At 47.2% G+C, this 21,695-nt stretch overlaps 2 protein-coding genes and 1 pseudogene across 19 annotated transcripts in view; 2 read left to right on the top strand and 1 right to left on the bottom strand.

Moving 5' to 3' along the window:
* Ncoa1 (nuclear receptor coactivator 1) overlaps window positions 1–2,306 on the top strand; it is a 265,108-nt gene extending 262,802 nt beyond the window's left edge. For 12 of the 14 annotated variants that reach the window (XM_087216231.1, XM_087216230.1, XM_087216223.1 and 9 more), the window contains one exon: window positions 1–2,306. In XM_087216231.1, coding sequence (XP_087072357.1) covers window positions 1–171 — 171 coding nt within the window. In that variant the 3' untranslated portion in view covers window positions 172–2,306. The other 2 variants (XM_087216232.1, XM_087216234.1) reach the window with 1 other exon arrangement.
* Window positions 2,307–7,001: 4,695 nt separating this feature from the next.
* LOC147827070 (glucokinase regulatory protein-like) lies at window positions 7,002–17,825 on the bottom strand. 4 transcript variants are annotated; one of them, XM_087216244.1, is made up of 7 exons: window positions 15,801–17,294; window positions 15,579–15,647; window positions 14,430–14,503; window positions 14,008–14,074; window positions 13,785–13,838; window positions 12,675–12,769; window positions 7,002–7,047 (listed from the first exon to the last, which is right to left on the bottom strand). In XM_087216244.1, exons 1-7 carry the CDS (start codon window positions 15,933–15,935, stop codon window positions 7,017–7,019), a joined length of 525 nt encoding a protein of 174 aa, XP_087072370.1. In that variant the 5' UTR covers window positions 15,936–17,294; the 3' UTR covers window positions 7,002–7,016. The 4 variants fall into 4 exon arrangements, with proteins under 4 accessions (XP_087072370.1, XP_087072369.1, XP_087072368.1 ...); XM_087216243.1 differs by lacking the exons at window positions 7,002–7,047; window positions 12,675–12,769 and adding an exon at window positions 17,604–17,825 and having other exon boundaries at window positions 13,527–13,838; window positions 15,801–15,956; XM_087216242.1 differs by lacking the exons at window positions 7,002–7,047; window positions 12,675–12,769 and having other exon boundaries at window positions 13,527–13,838; window positions 15,801–15,956; window positions 16,523–17,300.
* A 665-nt stretch (window positions 17,826–18,490) lies between these two features.
* LOC101712669 (fibronectin type III domain-containing protein 4-like) lies at window positions 18,491–21,487 on the top strand (annotated as a pseudogene). Its single transcript, XR_015452959.1, has 6 exons — window positions 18,491–18,548; window positions 18,626–18,694; window positions 19,483–19,745; window positions 20,175–20,264; window positions 20,552–20,676; window positions 20,902–21,487. The product of XR_015452959.1 is annotated as a fibronectin type III domain-containing protein 4-like (transcript).
* The last annotated feature ends 208 nt before the right edge of the window (window positions 21,488–21,695 follow it).

Here is a 21,695-nt window from a genome sequence, read left to right as displayed (position 1 = left end):
CAGGTGCAACAGGTTCAGGTGTTTGCTGACGTCCAGTGTACAGTGAATCTGGTAGGCGGGGACCCTTACCTGAACCAGCCTGGTCCACTGGGATCTCAAAAGCCCACGCCAGGACCACAGACCCCCCAGGCCCAGCAGAAGAGCCTCCTTCAGCAGCTACTGACTGAATAACCACTTTTAAAGGAATGTGAAATTTAAATAGACATACAGAGATATACAAATATATTATATATTTTTCTGAGATTTTTGATATCTCATTCTGCAGCCATTCTTCAGGTCATAGCATTTGGAGCAAAAAGCAAAAACAAAAAAAAAGTTCACCTTTGTTGGGAGATTGAGAGATGTTTTTGTTTCTTTCTTTGTAAAGGCCTTGGATATTGAAAAAAATGACAAGGCAGAACAGTTGGACAATCTATTTCTTGAGAGCCAAATTTAATTATTCTTATTTTTGTAATCAGTTATTGGCTTCTTATCTGGATGAAGGCTTTTGGAGGAGAACCAAAATGACAAGTTCTAAGGGGAAGACGAAACTCCACCCTGCCAGCTCAGTCCTGACCCTGCCCAGGAAGGAGGGCCCTGTGGGGCTTTGTGTCCGTCCTCCAAAGGCCAAAGGCTGTCACGTTCCTCGAAACCCAACAGCCCTCCGGGCCCAACTCCAGGCAGCTTGTGTGTACAATCAGCCTCTTCAAGCAATTCTGTACCTGTTGGCTTCAAGAGAATATTTTGCCTCCACATATGCACCCCTTCTCCTTTTTTAAAAGATGGATTTAAACCAAGATGCCTCCAGGAAAGAGGAAAAAATGAGTATATAGACAGAGGAATCCAAAAAAATCAGTTTGGGGGAAAATGCAATAATTTTTGATGAGATGGGTAAAGGACAAAAAAGTAAGTTCTGTCAATTACTGTAGATACAATTTTCTGATTAAATCTTGGGGGGAAGGTAGCCTGCTCTTTCCGCTTTTATTGTATTAACTAACAGGTGAGGTAGCTAAAGTTATTGAAAATAAAATTAAATTTATGATCCAAGTAGCTTATTTTTCCCTTAATCTTACTGTAAATACATTTGATTTCTTGTAGAAATTGATTTTCTTCTGTTTAATTTTATGTTTTTATCATCACATTTGATTTTTCTAAATTTGTGTGTGAAATATAACATTGATTGAATTGCAGTTACATTTGGCTAGTAATGTTTCACTATTTTAGTAACTATGGCACCATGTGTGGATTTACTTTGGGCTTCATGCCAGAGTGGCACTGGCAGAAAGAGCCATTCCAGCTGAACTGCAACATACGCCCCAGTGTCTGGACTCACCCGACCAGGAGTTCACGGGCTGCTTGTACAGAGGGAAATCAGTGCTCAAGGAAAATCTGCTTTTTGTCTTAGATTGACTTTGGGAATTTGAATTTCTATCAGTGCATATATAAATTTCTCTCTCCTGCTCTGAGGCTAATTGGTACCATGTTTTCCCTTTGTATCTTGTCACCCTGCCACATCCCATCTCATCCTGGCCTCTGAGAAAGGAGCCAGTGAACTGACTTTCTAGTTCTACAAGTTCCATTGCAGGCCCAGAAAGCTGGAGAAAGGCATTGTGGAAGAAACAAAAGTAAACTCCTGCCACTCACCTTTTTCTGCATTCCTGGGCCTGTAAATGATGACAACACTGACCTTCTGCACCAGCTGCCTCTGCTTCCACAGCAGAGAAAAGGCCGTGAGAACCAATGTGGACAAGGAACATGGACTCAGACTTCAAGGAAGAAGCCATCTCCCCGGGCCCTTCTTTCTGCATCTCACCACCCTAGTTACAGATGACTCCATTGAACAGCATCTATTCAGAAACTATACCGAATAGGAAAACCGGTGGAAGGGCTCACATGGGTAGCAACTATGACAGAGAAATAGGACGCTCAGTTACAAACATTATCTCTTAGTTTTAAAAAAAAAATGCATCCCTGAATTCATTCATTTCCAGCTTGAAACCCCAGCCATATTACTCTAGTCCCTACAAAACTGCTCTAGGAGGTTATTTCCATTTTGTTTGTGATATTTAGACCTACAGACTTCAGGAAGTTCACCTTTAACTTCAGCATTCCAGATGAAGTTTCCTGACTCAGTGCTTTTGCATAAGGAACTAGAAAGAAAATTGGTAAGGAAAATTTGAGATGCTAACATCCTCCCCTGTCCCAACTGCACCTTAAAATATGCATGTCACCTTCAAGGTTTTATAATTGCACTGTTTGTTTTATGTGTGTACAGATTAAAATTATTGCTACCTTTGAGGAAAATAAAATTGCTTGCTTCTATGTAATTTCTGTCATTCCACAGGAAATTCACTTTTCCAGCTACTGAATAGAATTTGTTTAACAACCTCATGGGTTGCCTCTTCATTTACAGGGAAGAAATGAAACCTACAGTCTTCATGAACTGTCAAAACCTAGAATGACTAACAAATTATTAAAGGATAATAAAAGAAAGGATACTTAAAGCCAGAGATCCTCAAAGTCACCCTAATATGAACAACCCAGTGAAGCATGAGATCAAAGTGAAATTGTGATAGAGGTCTTTAGGAAACGCTAAGCCGACCATCTGTCTAACGCTCTGGCTCTTGTGTGTCTGGGGCCAGGAGATCTGGTCCACCAGCACTTCAGAGCCATGAGAGTCCAGATCTCTCTTGATTCTAGTTTTTTATACAACATTTATTGATATAGATGTTCACTTTTTTTTTTTTTTTGGTGCCAGGGATCGAACTCAGGACCTTGTGCTTTCGAGGCAGGCGTGGAGCCACTGAGCTAAATCCCCAGCTCCAGATGTTGATTTTTACTTGAGGATGTTCCTTCAAAGTGATAATGCATTTTATAAAAGTCAGGCCCTGTTTCTTGTTTATGTATTTTTAAGGCAGCCAAAATTCACCAACAGTTGACTAAGTGGGGCCAGGGTAAGAGGAGTAAGCAAGTGTGATTCCAGAGGGAAGCAGGAGGCCTGTTCCTCACGTTCCCACACAAGACTCGCAGCTGTTGTCTGAAATCGTATTTATGGGACAACAACACCTTCTTTCCCACAGTTCAGATAAGATAAAAGTGATGACTTCTCTTAGATGGGCTAAACATTGATTTAAAGTATCTACTCCTGTAGAGAACAACAGTCCTGGAAAAATGAGATTGGAATAAGGAAACTTTACCTTCTTTGTGATTTTTGCCTGTTAGATTCCGTTCGCAAAGACCTTGGAAACTGTCTCTTAGGCCCTGACAAAGAAAAAAAAAGGACAACTGTCCGCTTGTTTGTACCGGTGTTGACTGGGCTTCTGAGAAGAGCACCTCCACTCGAGAACCTGAGTAGTTCAGAGCACGCTTGCCCTTGGCCATTCCTGTGCCTCTGGAGATCTTGATGATTTAATTCAGCCCATAAATTCTCTCTTCTTTTCCTTTGTTACCGGGGATCAAATTCAGGTCCTTGCGCTTGCAAGGCAGGCAGCGGAACCACTGAGCTAAATCCCTGGCCCAAGCCCATAAATTCTTTTTATTGAAGAACATTGCCAAAGGAGCATTCCTTTATCCTGAACCCTTTTAGCCTGCTACCAGAACTCATTTAACAAAATTGAGAAACACAGAACTATCTCCATTCACTCATTCAACACATTGTATTCTTCGTCAACAGCTCCAGAGAGAGGAAAGGCTGCAGACAGAAAGGGATCTTGCCCTGTGGAACTTCTCTTCACAAGGAGGGGAACAGTTATAATCAGGATTGAATTAAGTGGCACAAAGGAGCATTCTAAGTTGCTTTGTGATCACGGCTTTGTTGAGGATCAAGGCAGGTCTCCTTGTAGAAGAGGTGATGTTTGAGAGGAGGTTGCAGGATGGTGCCGAAATAGCTCAGTGAGGGTCAGAGTGAGCAGGGTTCCGGAGAACAGCTCATATGAAGGCCTGAAGACAGGAAGGAATCTCAGGGAGCTGTTTTTTAAATTGTTAACTAGTGTTCGGAGCTCTCATAAACATGTTCTTACAGTTATGTCAGCCAGTGGACTGGACGGTAATTGAAGTCAGCCTTTGGCGGCAAGAAGAATATTTACCAGGCTTTGGGATCCTCAAATGGAAACTGTACCATCTGATTGCTAAGGTGTCTTTCATAACCAGCCCTGTCCAACCAGAAGTATAGGTTTCTGTTTCTTCTACACAATAAACTGTAGCTGTTGACAAAAAGCATTCAGAGAAAAAACTTTGTTCTGCAACAGTTTCTAAAGTGTTCATTATCTCATCTAATCCACAGACTTTTCAGAGAGCTGTAAAGAGAAAACTGCCAGGTTATCACACAAACACTACTATTTCAATGAAATTGGGACATGAAGCCACATCTTCTATTCCAAACTCTGGACTCACTATCCTGGACTGTGTAATTTAGAATTGGTTTGGAATCTGCACACTAATCTCATTGTGTGACCATAGGCCATGCTTTCTCATATGAGGGAACAATATAGCTTTGAAAAGAGAGACAATAAATTGAAGGCTGAGAAGCCCAACTCCTCAAAGCCTGCCGGGGGGGACTCGACCAAATGGGGTGATCTTTGGCATATGGTCATCTGGCCAGGACATTCTGTCTGCATACCTAAATGAGATGAAGAAGGCACTCCATGAAACAACTGTCATCCTTTTAGTTTCAAAGAAGTTTAGAAGATGCAGGTTCCTTGTGGGGAAGCTATGAGAATAGCTGACGGGGCCTGGCACCGTGGCACATGCTTGTAATCCCAGCTACTTGGTGGGCTTAGACAAGAAGATCCCAGGTTCAAAGCCAGCCAGGGCAAGCTAATGAGAATCTGTTTCAAAGTGTAAGGCCCTGGGTTCAAACCCCAATACTCGGGGGGCGGGGGGGGGCGGTGATACAGGATCCATAATGGTAGAGTCTGGTTTTCTTGGATCATGCTTGGAAGCACTCTTTCTTTTTTTCGGGCTCTTGTGAATGTTTCTCATAGGCTGTGGAGTTTGGCTCTGATGTAATCATTTGTGCTTGTCACAGAACACTAGCAACTTGTACAGCCTATAAAAGCAAAGCCTACAGGTATTCATAGCAAGCTGGAGACATTGGGTTGCAAAAAGAAGCTAAGCTTTCCTTCCATTCCAGGGTCCCTGAGTAAAGGGCCCAGGTGACCGTGTAATATGTCTTCCATTTTGGATGAGCCAGTGCAGTACAGACAGTGGGCAGTACAGAGATGCCTGTCTGTGCTGCTCTTTCCTACAATGGAGACTATACGTCAGTTAATTTTTTTCTTCCTTTCTGTTCTGCTAGGCAATGCACTAAGCAAATATCCATTTATGCCACTAACTCTTATGTTTGTTTAGTACTTTCACATATATCTGATCTGTAAATTGTTGAAAATGGGCTGAGGATTTAGCTCAAAAATTGTTGAAAACAGGGCCAGGGGTTTAGCTCAGTGGTTTCGCTGCCTGCTGTGCAAGCGCAAGGACCTGAGTTTGATCCCCGGTACAAAAAAAAAAATTGTTGAAAACAATTAAAGGAGGTTAGAGAAGATGAAACTGAAGCTCAGGTCCGTAGTGAGGTGGCTGGGAAGAACTGGACCCAAGATCCAGTTGTTGGGTTTTGGAATGAAACCTGCCACTGATCCTACTGCACAGTTACCCACCGCCCACCACCACGCAAGGTGCCCATCACTATTAACTGAAACCACTTTTTCTGGTCTTAGGTCTTGCAACAAAAAAGCCTCCCTCACAGCACTGCAGATGTCTAGCCCACAAGGGCTAGACATCTTCCAGGCAAAGACACCAGTTTTACAAGCTCTTCTCTCACGATGTCACCAACAGCATAATGCAAAATCACTGCTAGCCTTGCGTGATTATTTATGTCTGTCCTTTCACCCAAGCACATGGAGCAACAGGCTGCCTTTTGTAAGTCAGTGGTGAGCTGCTGACCAACATCACTTGCCATGCACAGGACTCAGTCTTTAACAGTATTTCTGCTAAGAGGCATCTCAGAGACATGTTGCATAATTTTATCTTTGAGAAATCATGAAAAAGGGAGTAATTGCTTCCAAACAACATGGCCATTTTAATAAAAATCTCCATCAAAGAGAGGCTTACCATGTTTTGCTATCCACAGTGAAATGTGAAAGCTGGAAGGTGATTTATTTTAGAAAGATAGTTGCAAAAACTGAGATACTGGGAATATTCCTTCAATTTTCCTTGAATTTGCTGACCACCAGCGCGATGGGCCAATGTTCCACTGACCACCTGCTTTGGGCCTGCTCTGAAAAAGGCATCTGAGTGCGTTTCCTATGTTGTGAGCGCTCCTGCTAAACTCACAGTCCATATATATATATATATATATATATATATATATATGCTCTTGTTTTCAAAAATTCCTCACAGACAACTGAGTATGATGCTGCAGATCCAAATATGCCAGGGGGACAGCACATTAACAGAATCTCAGTCTCTTAGAACATATCTTTGAAACATATCTTTGCTAAATCTTGGATATTAGATTTCAATTTTTCATCAAACTCAAAGCTAAAATCTTGTGTTAATAAAAACAAATGTATTAAAACTCACAGCCAGTCCAAGTGTGCGTGCATACATACATGTCTCCTTGGCAGCGCACTGACCGGCCATGTGAAAGCTCAGTGACTTGCAGATAAGTCGAGGGGCATGGCGTCATCACCTGGTGCCCCAACCCCTTTCCAAGCGTGCGCATGGCCCCTATCGATGTACACTGTTGTGTGATGTTCGGCTGCCGAGTTGCCTGGCTCATCGGCTGACAGAGAGGGTTCTGTGTGCCTACTGGCATGCTTGTCATAGATTCGCCACCACTGCTCTATACCCTCTCAGAACAAAATGGTCCAGCCACACTGACCTGGGCTTTTTTCTTACATTTATTGTTCTCACTTTCATTAACCATACAGTCTCTTCCCTCCACCTGTAATGTTTTCTTCTTCCTACTCATTCTTCAAGGTTTCAATTCAGATGCCTTTCCCAGAAGCCCTCCCTGGTTCAAATGTGGTTGAGCCCTTCTTTTACACTGCCTTGCTACAGTGTTTAGGCCTCCTGTTTGGAGAGTTTGCAGAACATTAGCATTTATCATTAATATTTCATCAAGTTCTCAGGCTTTCTATTTATGGATGATAATATGCTTCTGTTAAACTCTACACTTCTCAGAAATTACTTCCTCACTGAGAATCAGCTGACTGGGCTGACTACAGCCATAACTGAGAAATCGAAAAAGGCAGAGCAGTTGAGACACTCTTTCCAACCTTTTCTCTCAAAGTGAGTAGATAGCACACCCCACTATCTCATTTCCTACAATATAATGCTGCAGAGAAGTGATTCTTCACGTTGAAAGTAACAAGAGTAAGATGGCTCTTTGTGAAATTTCTCCTATACTGGCCTTTAAAACCATTCTCTCTAGAAGCTGAGGGACTGAACTCTTAAGTGGACCAAGGTGTCATGTCAGCTAACAGGGAGACTGTCCTGTTACAGAAACAAATGTCTTTCCTTAATCTGAAGATGCAGTCTAGCCTTGTTCAATTCTGCTTTTGTTTTTCAATCCAAAGTAACTATCATATACTTCTCTGTACTAAAATTTCGGCTGCATATTGCCTATTACCTTTCCTTTTCAACTTTAAAACTTTTATCAAAACAAGTGTCTTAATTTTCATCTTCACAACCTTCTGATGTTAGCAATTATATTTCAAGTAATAATTACTTAGTAAGCTGGAATTTAAAGTTCAAATCAAACTGGGTAAAAGGCTCCCTATAGGACCTACTCTTTAAAATAAAGACATGTACCTCTACACCTTTAAGTTGTCATCCTAGCTTCCCTTGAAAGCTTTTTAAAATCTTTTTATTAAGGAAATTTTCAAAGCTATATGACAGTAGAAAGAATAGTGTAATGAACTAGTTCTAGGTTATTCAGTTAGTCTTTAATACATGATTTTACAACTTCAAATAGGAGATGACCAGTAATTTTGTCAATTTTCATCTCAAAAATAAGTTGAGGCTAGCCTTCTTGAAAATCTTTAGATTTAAAGATTTGCCTGGTAGAAAGGCACACCTATTTTTATTTATTTATTTATTTATTTATTTGGGGGTACTGGGGATCAAACTCAGGACCCTGTGCTTGTGAGGCAGGCAGCAGAACCACTGAGCTAAATCCCCAGCCCAGGCACACCTATTTTAAATAGTAAATTTTTTAGAATAATTTAATTGCAATGACAGAATATACAATTTCATCTGACAGATATTAACTAAATAGTAGCTGGCAAATAGTAGGTACTATCCCAGATACTGGGGTATCAATGAAGAAAATATAAATCCTGCCCGCGTGGAGCCTGCATACTAATGAAGGCTGGTTGACAGGGAAAGATAGGGTTACTGGAGGGAGTGGTCACAAAACAGGAAAGGCAGAATGTGCTGCAGAGCTGGTGAAATTTGAGTGACAACCTAAAGAAGGTGAGGCAGCTGTGGAAATATGAGAAGAGCTTTCTGGACAGAGGTGCAAAGGACTGAGGCCAGAACAGAGTAGATGGGAAAATAGTAAATGATGAAGTCGAAGAGGTAAAGACAGCCAAGGATCATGTTGGGCCTTATAGACCAATATAAAAACTTTGGCTTTTACTCTGGGATAGAGTGTGTTCATTAGTGTTCCATGACAAAAATACCTGACAAAAACAACTTAAAGAAGCAAAGGTTTATTTTGTCTCACAGTTTAGTCAGTTTCAGTCCATTGTCAGCCGCTCCATTGCTCATTGTGCTTAGGCAAGAAAACTGTGGTGGAAGAGTGTGATGGGAATATTGCCACCTTGTGGTAGCCAGGAAGCACAGAGAGAACTAGAGAGGAGGGCCTAATGCAGACATAGTCCCCTAGGTCACACTCCGTGACCCATGCCCTTCCCCTAGGCCTACCGCCTAAGTGTTCTATCACCTCCCAGAAATGCCACCACATTATGAATCCATCAATAGATTGATTAATCCACTGATGAAGTTAAAGCCCTCTTGATTTGACCATATTCCAAAAGCCTCATCCCTGAACACATGAGCCTTTAGGAGAACATTTTAGATCCAAACCATAACAAGGGCCCTCAGGGAACTTTAAATAGAGGAATGACAGGCTCCTACTTGGTTTCAGAAGAATCACTTTAGATTCGGTATGGATAATAGTTCTGGAGAAGGCTAATTCAGAAGCAAAGAGACCTTTCAGGAGGTCACACCAGGAGTCCAGACAAGAGATGGTGACTTGGATCAGGATGGTAACAGTTGAAATCACGAGAAGTGGTCAGATTCTGGATATATTCTGAAGGTACAGACAACAGCATTGGCTGACTGATCAGATGTCAGATGTGAGAGAAGAAGAAAGAATGACTCCCAGATTTTGGGGCCGGAGCAGCTGAAAGAATGGAATTACCATTAACAGAGATGGGCAAGAGAAGTGGGTTTGAGTTTCCTGTGGAACATCCGCGTGAACTCAGATCGGTAGCTGTATAGAGTGGGTGTGAGTTTAGGGGAGTGGTTGGGGCTGAAGACATACATTTGGAAGTCATCAGCATGTAAGTCGATTTTTAAAGCCAAGGGACTGGAAATGACAAGAACTCAAGTCTCTTAACTAGGTCACCTCTCTCATATTGAGTAATAACCTCAAGTAGGGTTTATTCCAGGAACAAAGATGATACAAGATCTGAGGTCTGGCAGTGCAATCACCATAGTAACAACAGAACACGACCATGTTATCATTTCAGTAGATGCAGAAATGGTGCTTGATTTTCTTGGGGGGGGGGCCGGTACCGGGGATCAAACTCAGGTCCTTGCGCTTGCGCAGTAGGCGGCGAAACCTCTGAGCTTAATCCCCGGCGCTGGTGCTTGATTTTTAAAAACAGATTTGTAATTTTTTTAATTTGGCAAACTAGTATCAAAAGGGAACTTCTTTGAGGCCAGGGATTTAGCTCAGTTGTTTCACCACCTGCTGCACCAGTGCAAGGACCCGAGTTTGATCCCCGGTACCAAAAAAGGGTGGGGGGACTTTCTTAATCTAATTCAGAATATTTGGTGAAGTTCTCAAAATATAATTACCTAATAGTGAAGGTCTAAAAGCATTCCCACTAAAGTTAATAGCAAGTCAGGGGTTCCTGTTAGCAGTGTTATCTAGAGGTCCTAACCAATGCAATAAGATGAGAAAAAGAAGAATGGAGATTTTATTATAAAATACTAAATTGTGGTGATAATGGTTACATAGTGCTTCTACAGGGCATTGTTTAAATTGATCTCATAATAATCCTGTTAGGAATTAGTCGGAAAGGAGGGATGGCATAACTATTAAATAGAAGAGTTGAGTCTTAATCTCAAATCTGGGGTTGTTGCCTGCCTTTTTCTTTCTGTATGTATCACAGAGAAGTAACACCATGGGGTTTGGGATGTAGCTCAGAGGTAGAGTACTTGCCTACCACGTGCAAGGCCCTGAATTCAGTCCCACTACTACACACACACACACACACACACACACACATATGTAGCACAGTAACCAGATGTGCTGGTATAGGCCTATAATCCCAGGCTGAGGCAGAAGGATCATGAGTTCAAGGCCAGCCCAGGCTACATGAGGAGTTCCAGACCAGCCTGATTACCTAGCAAGGCACTGTTAAAAATAACCGAAAAGTAACACTGCATTTCTTATGGTTTAATTTCCATTTCTGCAGCCACAGCATTAGTCTTCTACCTTATTTCAAAGAACCTCTTTACCACCTTCCCAGCCCTCCCACCCCCACCCAAAAATATGTCTTGCACCGTGGCCAAGTCAGGCCTCTTTTATCACCTGCACCTTTTCAGCATTCCTTGTGCTCAGTGTTAGGAGGAGGTAGAATGCCCCCCGGCACACACACACTTCCTTTTCGGAGTTAGGTCAGTTAACACAGTGCTTCTAGTCTGGTGCTGTAAGCCTCTTCCTTTTAGAGATAAGGATAACCACGTGGCTGGGTGACTGCTTTTTGTATCACACTTCTCAACTGAGTAGAACTAATCCATCAAGGTTGGATTGATTAAATGTAGGGGATTTGTTCTTCACATGCCCAATAGAAAGCATCAACTTTAGCACTCATATACTCACACTTTCCTTTAGGACAGGGAAGCAGCAAACTCACTTAGCCAGTGCATAAAGCACTGTTGTCTAACTGACTGATAATGAAACTGATGTTTTGTTTCTCTGTTTTTTGTCTCATTTTTCAAGAACCTAGGTTCAGAACTTGAGTGCGCTTATTTTGCCTCTGCAAGATCTTCACAGCTAACACCCAGCCTTAAATCTCAGGCAAATCCTACCACATCTGGAACTTGAGAAGGAGAAGCTGTGGCCCCTGAGCTGACCTCCAAGTGCAGCTAGAACTCCTGAGGTAATCGTAACCTCAGGTAATGGCTCTTAGCCATTTTCCACACTCACACCTTTCCATCAGTAACAAGGGCTCCTATTGCCAACCTTGGCGGGGAAGCAGGAAGAATTCCATACCTCAGGACAGGATCTGAGTCTGGGGGAAGCTGTGTGTCACTAAACAACACAGGCAGTTTTTCACCTGCCCCTCTAGGGAAGCCCTCTGCGTTCTGCCAGAGTCATGAGAAACAGTCACCTAGACTTTGATCCTCACTTTGCAAGATCAGAAACTCATTTCTGCCAGCTCATCCAGTGATAATTGGGCTCTAGGGTACTGAGTCACACAACTCTCAGTGACGGGGCTGATTTATAATCCAGACTGTCGACTAACCAGTTTCAAATGAAAGCTACTGCTTTCAGTGGTTTGTTTAGCAGAGTCCCCAACACTGGCTACACATCAGAATCTCCAGGGATGATGTCTAAAAATGGACATTTCAAGTCCTCACCCCAAACCAACAAACTTGGCCTCTAACACAGGGGCTAAGAATCAATCTATCTTTTCTTTTCTTTTTTAAAATTCAGGGCCTTCACAATGAGCTACACCCTCAGCCCTTTTTATTTTTTATCCTAAGACAGGGTCTCATTAAGTTGCTAATTGCCCAGGCTGGGCACAAATATATGATCTTCCAGCCTCAGCCTCCTAGAGTGCTGGGATCACAAGCATGTGCCACCACACCTGGCTCTTCTTCTTTCTTCCTACTTTTTAACAATCCCCAAGCAACTCACACACAGAACCTCAGCTGCACACTATTGGTCTGATATGCTGTCTTTCTCTGAGATCAGACAAAGTGGAAATTTAGACAGAGAATAAAGGGAGGTGATTTGGTAGCACAGGGAAGGAAGGGGGGTAGATTTCAATAGCCAAAGGAAACAAGAGCACCACAAGTGATGAGGAGAGCGTGAAAACAAGGGAGTTGGACAGAGGAGTAGGTGGTCAGTTGGCGCCACTACTCCCTTGAAAAGATGCTATGGGCTTGCCCCAGAGACAGCTACAGATCTCTGTGGTGCACGTTTTCCTGACCCCAATTTTGTTCCTCCAGCCCTTCTTTCCTTGCCTTTTCCATCTCTGTTCTGAATGTATGCCACCTTGTATTTTATGTGGCCTGCATTTCTGAAACAAGAATTGAATAATTAAATCAATCAACCAAACAAAAATGACCTCATCAGCTTAGGGGGACCCCATTATGCATCTGTCCTCTTTTGTGATTGTACTATCTGATGTGTTTCCGAGCCTAGGGCTGCCCAGTCCCTACAGAAGTCTCACCTGGCCATGTTCACGGGATTGAAGCCAACCAGGACTGGCAAGAAGACAGCTATGTTGTCCATGCAGTAGTCCATCTGGCCTGCCACAAAGGGCGCCTGGTGGCAGTGAGAGGGGAGGACCGGACAAGGGAGTTACTCTGAGTGCTGCCTAAGGCCCCTGGGCCTCAGAATCCCCCAGAATACTTGTCAGAAATTCCCAGGCCCAGTAAAGACCCACTGGATCTGAACTGGAAGCAGGAGCACATTTTTTTTTTTTTTTTTGGTACCAGGGATCAAACTCAGGTCCTTGAGCTTGGGCAGCAGGCAGCGAAACCACTGAGCTAAATCCCCGGCCCCAAGGAGCACATTTTTAACAAGTACCCCGAGAGACCTACACTTGTATCAAACACCATCAAGGTAATCTCCTACAGGATAAAGTTTGGAAATTGCTGAACTAAATTGTTCAGCACGCTGCTCTCCTTGTGTATATCCAGCTCCTACCAGGTGGGATTTGGGTTTCTGCTCACTGGATTCTTAGAATCAGAAACTTACAGGGTTGACAGGAAACGTGGGGTCACCTAGCCTAGGGCTGCTCAAAACAAACACCTGGGAATCTTGTTAAAATTCAGATTCGGATTCAGTGGATCTGGGTTGGGGTCTGAGATCCTGCATTTTCTAACAAGTCCCATGCGATGCTGGTGCTGCTGGTGCAGGGATTGTTGTTAGGTAGCAAAGGGCTAGTCTGGAGGACAGGCTTTTCTGTTAAGGGCCAGAGAATGTTAGGGTTTGTGGGTTCTCTGAGCTCTGTCCAACTATCAATCCTAGAGTTGTGGCACAAAAGAGGCCATAGACTATACGTGTAAATACAAACAACTCCATGTTGGTAAAACTTTATTTACAAAAGCAGGCAGCCAGCATAGTTTGCTGACCCCTGGACTGGTCTGTCTATCTTGGTTGTTGATAGATTGCTGCACAGTTATTATGAGAACGGATCCCTTCTCCCTATTCTCACATTCATACAACTGGATCCAAATGAGCTAAAATGAAAATTCCTTTCACAAGTGTTCTGCCAGTCTTTTCCTACCCCTTCTTCCCTATAAAATTGATCCACTCTGCCTATCTTCACGCTTACAGAGAGGCCCGCCGAGATGCCAATGACAATGACCCTCTTCTTCCCAGCAGCCACCTAGGAGAGAACAGACAAAGGAGCACCACTGGGGGGACTCCAGGGTACAAACCTATTGTGTGGAGGCATCAGGGCCAGGACCCAGACAAGGGGACAGGGTTGGGCCGAGTGTTGGGGGCTTTTATGTCCCCATCAGACATGCGGTTAAATATTAGTGGAAAGCACACACCTTCTTCAGCTCCTCAATCCCATGCAGGGCGCTGTCTTCCTTCCCCTCCCTGGAGGCCACCACAGACCTACGAAGGCAGATTCAAAGTCAAGGACATTCATTGGGAAGCAGAAGCCTATGGTTTATTGGGGAAGGGGAAGGCCACGCCGAGGGAAGGGAATGAAGGAAACTGTCCCTGAATGAGAACCCACTGTTTTGATGGGCATCATGATAGATGCTTGCTCCATAGAGTCAAAAAGCTCAAATACCGACAAGGGCCAGTTGGGCACCCTAAGTAGGTGCAGTGTGTCAAATGGAGGGCAGTAAGGAGTGATGGGGGCTGAGGCGTTTTGGACAAAATACTTGTCTAGAGTCATTCCAATTCAGTTTCTGAAAAATACATATGCAGCCCAAACCAAACAGCTCAGGCCAAGGTGACTCACCTGTCACCTCCTGCAATGAGGTAGGTGTAAAGAGGTTTTTGTCCTAGACCTGTCATCAGCTGGTTAAAGGAGACCTGTGTCAAGGGGGAAAGGAGGTAAAGAAGTAATGATAGTGAAGAAACAACTTGGATTTTCAACTCCTAGCAGAAAGAATGATTTTCTTAGGGCAGTGCTTAACCCAGTCCTACTTGGAATCTGCTCTGCAGATGCTATGTGGAGATGGTTAATTAGGGACGTGTGGGGTGTAGGGACATCAGCAACAGACTGGTGGAGTCTCAGTGGGCTCAGGAGAAATGGGATCCATGGTGGGAAGAGAAAGAGAGTGACACTTGGAGCCCAGGTCTAACAGGGGCCCACCTAGAAACTTAACTATGATGAGCTTTATGGTCCTAGGGCTCATCCCCAGAAGGAGACTGACGAAGACAGGACCAGGGTACTCAGCGACATGAGGAATGCCATCCGGCTAGAGGTGCCCCCTCCACTCAGCACCACCAGCCCCCCATCTGGCTCCTGAGGAAGGAAAGATGCCTAGGTCGCCATGGCCCAGCTAGGCCAAGGGATATATGTTCTTTTCTTTGTTAGTAATGGAAGAGAACTTAAAGGGCCTCCTTTATCCTTCCTCTCATCACAAAGTTGAATAAAATACAGGCCCTGTGATGCAGCAGAAAGAACATTGGATTGGAGAAAGAATCTGGAGTATGACTCCCATCTCTGGTTTAACTGCTTATCAATCCCTTGTTTACTCTGGAAGGGACTGACAACAATGTAGTCACCTAAATAAAAATTTTAAAGTAAAAGTGGCATTATCCAACAATTATTAGCTGGGTGCATTTCTGCAAGCTATTGTGATTTTCCACGCGCACACGCGTGTGTGTGTATGTGTGTGTGTGTGTGTGTGTAAAGAAACCTAGAGACAATTACACCAATTTCACAGGCTTGTGTGAGGGTAATAGGTGTGGAAGTGCACTGTCAATTCTAATTTAGCTAATGTTATTATAATTATTACTGATTAATAAGATGACAATAAGGATCCAAAAGGAAAGACTGGGAGGATGGAGAAGTGAGATCTACAAAAGTGAAGGATGGTGATCAAAACAGAGAAAGTAGAAGGAAATAGGAGTTCAGGCAGGAGCAAGTGGAGGTCAGTACCTTCAACACTTCCTGCACTTTCCCGGCCACTTGCAGCATGGTGGTCAGAACTGATTCGCTGTACAGTCGCTGCAGGGAACAGGCGGGAATCAGAAGCCAAGACAGGAGGGTGTAAATTGGAGTGGGAGGAGAAAGGGCTCTCAGTTTCCAAACCAGGAGAAACGGGCTGGGAGGGCAGAGGCTGAGGTGGAGATGGGTGTCCAGGGGATGAGCCTGGGTTACCTGGTAGGCAGGCATGGCTTGCCCCTCCTCCTGGAAGATCTCAGCATCACACTGCCCCAGCAACTGAACGATTTTCCCAGCATCTGCTTTGTCCAAGTCCCGGGTCAGTGGATTTGACTTCTCTGTGATCCGCATGGCTGCCTCGTACCCAGACAGCTACAGAAAAGCAGGGACAAAGATAGGGACAAGAAGCCGAGGCTTCGTTTGTGCCCGCTGAGCTGGGGTGGGAGTGGCAGCGGGCACGGTGTTCGGACTCTCTCTTATACACAGACACACACCACACCACACCAGGCACTTAGCCTGCACTTGGTGCTCTGGGCTATTAGGGAAGGAAGGTCAGGGGGAGGTGGGAGGGAAAGGGAGGTGTGTGTGGGAGCAGAAACCCAGGGAGAAGAGAAGCCCAGGTAAAAAGAACAGTTCTAGGAATCGGTGCAGAAGACCAAAACCGAGGGAGGTCTCAATCACATGTTGAAACCGCTTTGTGCTTGGCATGGTCCCCTGCTGTGGTCACACCGTCCTGTCTGCCTCTTTAGTCACACAAACCCCTCTGGTCACAGTGACTCTGCTTCCAGCGGGCAGAGGCTTATCTGAGCCACAGACATGATTAACCTAGGAGCACTGGCCTCTCAGAGCACCACCCCCTGCACTTCTTCCTGGACCATCCTGTCCTGGTCACCAGGCTCCCGGCCGTCCCGGGAGCCCCTGGTCCTCTTTCCCTGTACCTCAACTTGCCAGCCTCTGTTTGCCCCCCGAAGAGATGGAGGCTCATTGCGCTTGCCCTCTGGGCACAGTGCCCTCTCCTCTGGAAAGCCTAGAGCCTGGGCGGGCACGACAGCACCCAGGCCATTGAGAATCCCTGGGCAAGAGTGCTCTGGGACCAGGATGCCCCGGGAGGCCAGAGGTCAGGGTCCTGGGTTCAGCAGAAGTCAGATGACCCAGGCCATGGCTTGATCACATGCTCAGCACACACTGTCCTTCCCTGCCCCACTGGCCCATTTTACCCTCTCTTCTCAGAAGCAAACAGAAGCTTCAGAGCCCAGGTGTGCAAGCACTGAACTGGGTATCGCAGGAGAAAAAAATGCCACAGAAATAGAAATGCTGCAATGAGCATGAGAACCAAGGAACCTGCCCTAAATACAAATACAGTGTTAGCCACCGTTTATTTACACTGAGCCACGCACTTTTCATCCACCAACCTCACTGGCCACATCAACTCTCAGAAGTCAGTATCAACAGCCCCATTTTACAGACAATGAAGCGACTCAGAGCAGTGAAGTCATTGCTCAAAATCATACAGCTGGCTGAACTAAGACACTCAAATTCTCCAGATTTCATACTCAGCCAAAGTATGAAATAACTTAAGCACTTATGTGCTTTTTGAATGAATGAAGCAACTAACAAGTCAGAGCCAACCAATAATAATCACTCACTCACACAGTATGGTAAGATTCATAAAGGTTTTTCCCCAAATTGTCTCATTCGATCCTCTCCACAACCCTGGGAGGCTTCATTCATAAGCTCTGCTTTACAGGTGGGAGACCTGAGGTGCAGATTAACCAATTTCCCTAAGCCACACAGTCGTCAGGGCTGGGGGGTGGGGTGGAGGGGGGGGTGAGAACGTGGATCTTTGCTCTCCAATTCTCCCTATAAGCCCAGCACTAACAGTCGCTTTGTCTCCAGCTTCTAACCTAATGCCAGACAGACAGGGGCTGCTCACTAAATTTGGCCGAATAAATGCAACAATGAATGAGAAAATGAACAGAACCACATCAGATTATGAATGGGAAAGAGACTTAAACTGACGCAGTCTGCAAGTATGAGATGGGTAAAGCAATGATGTCGACCACTCCGAGTCCTCTCCGGTCAGCCCCTTCCCACACCGGAGATGGAATTCCTCCTCCGAACTTGGCTAACGCCATCCCGGAAAGGGGGGCGCCGCCAGGTGCAGAGACCCCGCACCCGCGCCCGCCCCGCCAGTCCCGGCGGCTGAGCGCGGAGAGAACGCCGGGGGCCGAGCCGCCATTGGGGGGGTCGTGGGCGGAGCCCCGGAGCCCGTGAGGGGCGGGGTAACGGAGGCTAGAACCCCGGCGGGCGGGGCGGAGCGGGGCGGGGCGCCCGCAAGTCCCGGCCGGCTGCGGCGGAGCTCGCGGAACCGGCTCTGCGGAAGGCGGCGGCCGGCGCCGGGACGGTCACATCGCGCTGCGGGGCCAACCAGGCAGCCGCACTGCCCTCCGCACTGGGGACCGAGGCCAGCGGCCAGGCCGCCCCGGCGACGCCCCCTACTCGGGGCCGGACGCCTGCGCTCGGGGCCCCCGCAGACCCGCCGCCCGCGCGCACCCCGCTCTGCCCCCGGCCCGCGCCGCCCGCCTCGCCGGCCCGCGCCGGGATGGGGTAGGGACAGCGCCTCCGAGCCGGGCAATGGGCCGCCCTCTGGGCGCCGAGCAGACCCCGAGGCCTGACCGGCCCGAAGACCGGCGGAGGTGGGTGTGCGCCTGGGGAGCTCCCACTGGAGGCGCTGGATTCTGAGGGTTGGGGCCAGTGGGGGAAACGTGGCTAACGTGGGCCGCGGGGAGCCCGGGAGAGCTGCTGCCCACCGAGGCAGCCCCTGACCCCCAAACTCGCCCCCTCCAGGAGCTCCGCCTGGATGTCAAGCGCATGCCCCAGTGTCCCCCAGCGGACTCTGTGGGACCATGGCTTCGCTGATGCCCCTCTCCTCATATCTGAGCCCCACGGGCTTCGTGAGAGCAGGTGAGTAACAGGAATGAGGGTGTCGTCAACCAGAGGTGGGGTGTGAGTGAAACCTGTTAACACCCTGGCATCCGCAGACCGACCTCCCTCTCCTGTGAATGTGACGGTCACTCACCTCAGAGCCAACTCGGCCACTGTGTCCTGGTGTAAGACCGAGGGCCTTACCAAACGCTCCGAGGAGCTGAAGTGGAGCACACCCGGGGATCCCAGCGGTGCCTCCAGAATGTAAGACCAAAGGCCTTACCAAACGCTCCAAGGAGCTGGAGTGGAGCACACCCACGAAGGAACACACCAGCCATGTTGGGAAACAGACCTTTATTAGTCTGGCCAGACGGCACTCCCGAAGCAAAATAGCTCAGAGAGGCACCTGGCTCAGAGTCCGAGGTTGTTTTATAGGGGGTTAAGGGGGGTGGTTAACATGTGGATTCACAGAAAAAAAAAAAGAACAAAGGTTAGTGGCTCATTGTCACATGCTGATGTTCAGCAGACATCCTGACTGACAGTTACGACCACCCTGTTTACAGATTGTCCTATAGATACTGGGCCCTGGGACATTTGGATTTAGGGCAAACAGATGGCTGAGTAACCTCGCCCTATTACTGATTGTCCATTGTCCCGAGGCAAACACACTCCAACCATCAAATTTACAACAGAATCTAGGGGAGTAATTAACTTTTGAATCACACAGTCCCACACTGGGACGCCCCAGAAGGCAACATCGTCATTGGCTACTCCATTTCCCAGCAAGTATGAATCACCCACCCTTCTGCCCCCCAGCCTGTGTCCTTGGTGGTCTGGACGTTCCTTTGGTTACCTCCATGCTCTGAGCTCTCCTCCCAGCGCTGGGGGATCTGGGAGCTGGTGTGGCCCGGCCCGGGCGCCCTTTCCATCCTGCTCCCTTGCAGGGATGGGCTGTACCAGAGCCCAGGTTGAGCCGTGTGGCCAGGCCCTGGGGTGAGGCTGTCCTCTAGTGTCATCTCCCCGCAGCAACAGAATGGCCCCAGGCAGGGGCAGCGTGTGATCCGGGAGTGAACACCACCACCAGGGCCTGTGCACTCTGGGGCCTGGCTGAGGACAGCGACTACACAGTGCAGGTCAGGAGCATCGGCCTTCGGGGCGAGAGGCCCCCAGGGCCCCAGGTGCACTTCTGGACTCTCAAGGGTTCTGACCGGCTGCCCTCCAACAGCTCCAGCCCAGGTGAGGGCCTGTGCTGTACATTCTCTGGTTGTTTTACCTGGCTTTTATCCTCTTATTTACCTCCCAAAGCAAGCTGCAGTCTCCCTTAGATAAATAGGGAGATGATTTAATTCACTGTACTGCCAGGAAAGGAAGGAAAAGCAGATGGGCAGGGGCCCAGTATAGACAGACTGCGAATGAATCCTTTGGGGGGAGGGCTTTGACGCTCCCTCGCCCAGCCTCACAGCACATCACATCATGTCGTGTGTGGCCAGGTTCTGCAGCCTCTAACCACCTGTCTACCAAAGGCTTCCTCCCAGAGAGGAGCTAACCTAGGGCTCCAGGGGCAACACTGACAGGTCCAGCCTGACTCTAACCCCCACATCTCTACCCTGTGACACGGCTTCCAGCAGGTCCTCTTGACGCAGAGTCTGCCTCCTCTATTCTCAGGGGACATCACCGTGGAGGGTCTCGATGGAGAGCAGCCGCTTCAGACCGGGGAAGTGGTCATCATCGTGGTGGTGTTGCTCATGTGGGCTGGTGAGTGAGCAACTGGATGCAGGACTCAGGAGGGGGCTCAATGAAGGCAGGAGGTGGCAAAGGTTGTCTGTCAGGAGAAGAGGGAGAACATGAAATGAGCAGTTGTTTGGTTGAGGGAGGATGGTCAGGAGGCTGGCGGGAGCCCAGAAATAAAGACTGCATGAGCACCCAGAATTCAAGGATTTTATTCCTGGATTTTCTAGAAGTTGTCTGGGTATCTCATTACTCTTCAAGGCTGTGAGTGGAGAGGTTGAGATGGAGGCTCAGATGGTATTGCTGTATTTCAGCTGTAATTGGGCTGTTCTGCCGTCAGTATGACATCATCAAGGACAACGACTCCAACAACAACCCCAAAGAGAAGGGGAAGGGGCCGGAGCAGAGTCCTCAGGGAAGGCCAGTAGGGACAAGACAGGTGATGTGGGGGCCTGTGAGGGTGGGAGGGTGATTTGGGCTAAAGGACCAGCCAAGGAAAGTGAGAGGCCAGAGAGGGGCAGGAAAAGGGGAGAAAGATTTGAGATGAAGGTGGCCAAGAGAAAGAGAAGCACCCATTACCTTCCTGAAATTAGAGACCCAGGCCATTCTCTCTGGTTTTTTTTTGGTTTTGTTTTTGGGTTCTTTTGGCCCTTCTCTTCCACAGAAAAAGTCACCATCCATCAACACCATCGATGTGTGAGCAAACTGTTTGAGTGAAGAAACAGAACCAGAAGAGAGCTGCACTGACAACGTGGGGATGAGGGTAGGGTCAGGGAGAGCCTAAAGTGGTGATCTGCCCAGGACTCCCGGGGGGTAATGCACTTCCATGATCTCAGGCTGGTGCCCATCCTCATTCCACTGTGAGTAGGCCCAGAAGGTAGGTCCCCTGGACCAGGAGAATGGACAGCAGATGGGTCATCTCTTCCCATCCCCCAGGTCCAGGGAAGAGTCACTTGTTCAACCCTATCCCATTAGGTCCCAAATGGGGGCCCTGTCTCACCTGCATCAGGACACTTGGCATCCCCGGCTACCCCGCCATCTTGCCTCTGGGCCTCGGAGAGGGGTGTTTCTGTGGGTCCTTAGCCTCCCCCAGCAAATAAAAGGAATCAACTGAGCCTAGAGGCAGACGTTACACTGCACTAGTGCAATGTCTTCCATGGAGCCTCTGGTGCTCCCCGTCACCTGGTAGTCCCCCAGCTGCTGGTGATCTCACCCCTTGGACATTTTTCCAATAAAGGTTCTTGAACAAACTGGAGCTGACTGTTGGTATGCTGAAGACCTCTCCCTACTGGTCTCTCACCTGACTCTCCATGGCCCCTCACATCACCAACAACTTGAGAGGTGCAGACTCATTGTTAGGTGTTTGTTTCAACTCTTCAGCCTGAAATGGGAGGGAAGGGACCAGTAAGAAAGGCCAGAGAAAACCACAGCCCTAGTTTCTTTTGCTTTGTTGGGTGC

Source organism: Heterocephalus glaber, unplaced genomic scaffold (genome assembly GCF_053883595.1).
Source record: "Heterocephalus glaber isolate CG9 unplaced genomic scaffold, H.glaber_assembly_v1.0 deba00001457, whole genome shotgun sequence".
Classification (NCBI taxonomy): Eukaryota; Metazoa; Chordata; class Mammalia; order Rodentia; family Bathyergidae; genus Heterocephalus; species Heterocephalus glaber.
The sequence above is the reverse complement of the archived record's forward strand: the minus strand, read 5'-3'. Positions and strand labels throughout refer to the sequence as shown.

Excerpts from the sequence above, each read along its gene's own strand:
- LOC147827070 (XM_087216243.1), bottom strand. The coding sequence starts at position 15,935 with ATGCGGATCACAGAGAAGTCAAATCCACTGACCCGGGACTTGGACAAA. Across the intron at positions 15,648-15,800 it reads AAGCCATGCCTGCCTACCAG|CGACTGTACAGCGAATCAGT; the intron begins GTAACCCAGGCT and ends TGTTCCCTGCAG. Across the intron at positions 14,504-15,578 it reads AAGTGCAGGAAGTGTTGAAG|GTCTCCTTTAACCAGCTGAT; the intron begins GTACTGACCTCC and ends CCCTTGACACAG.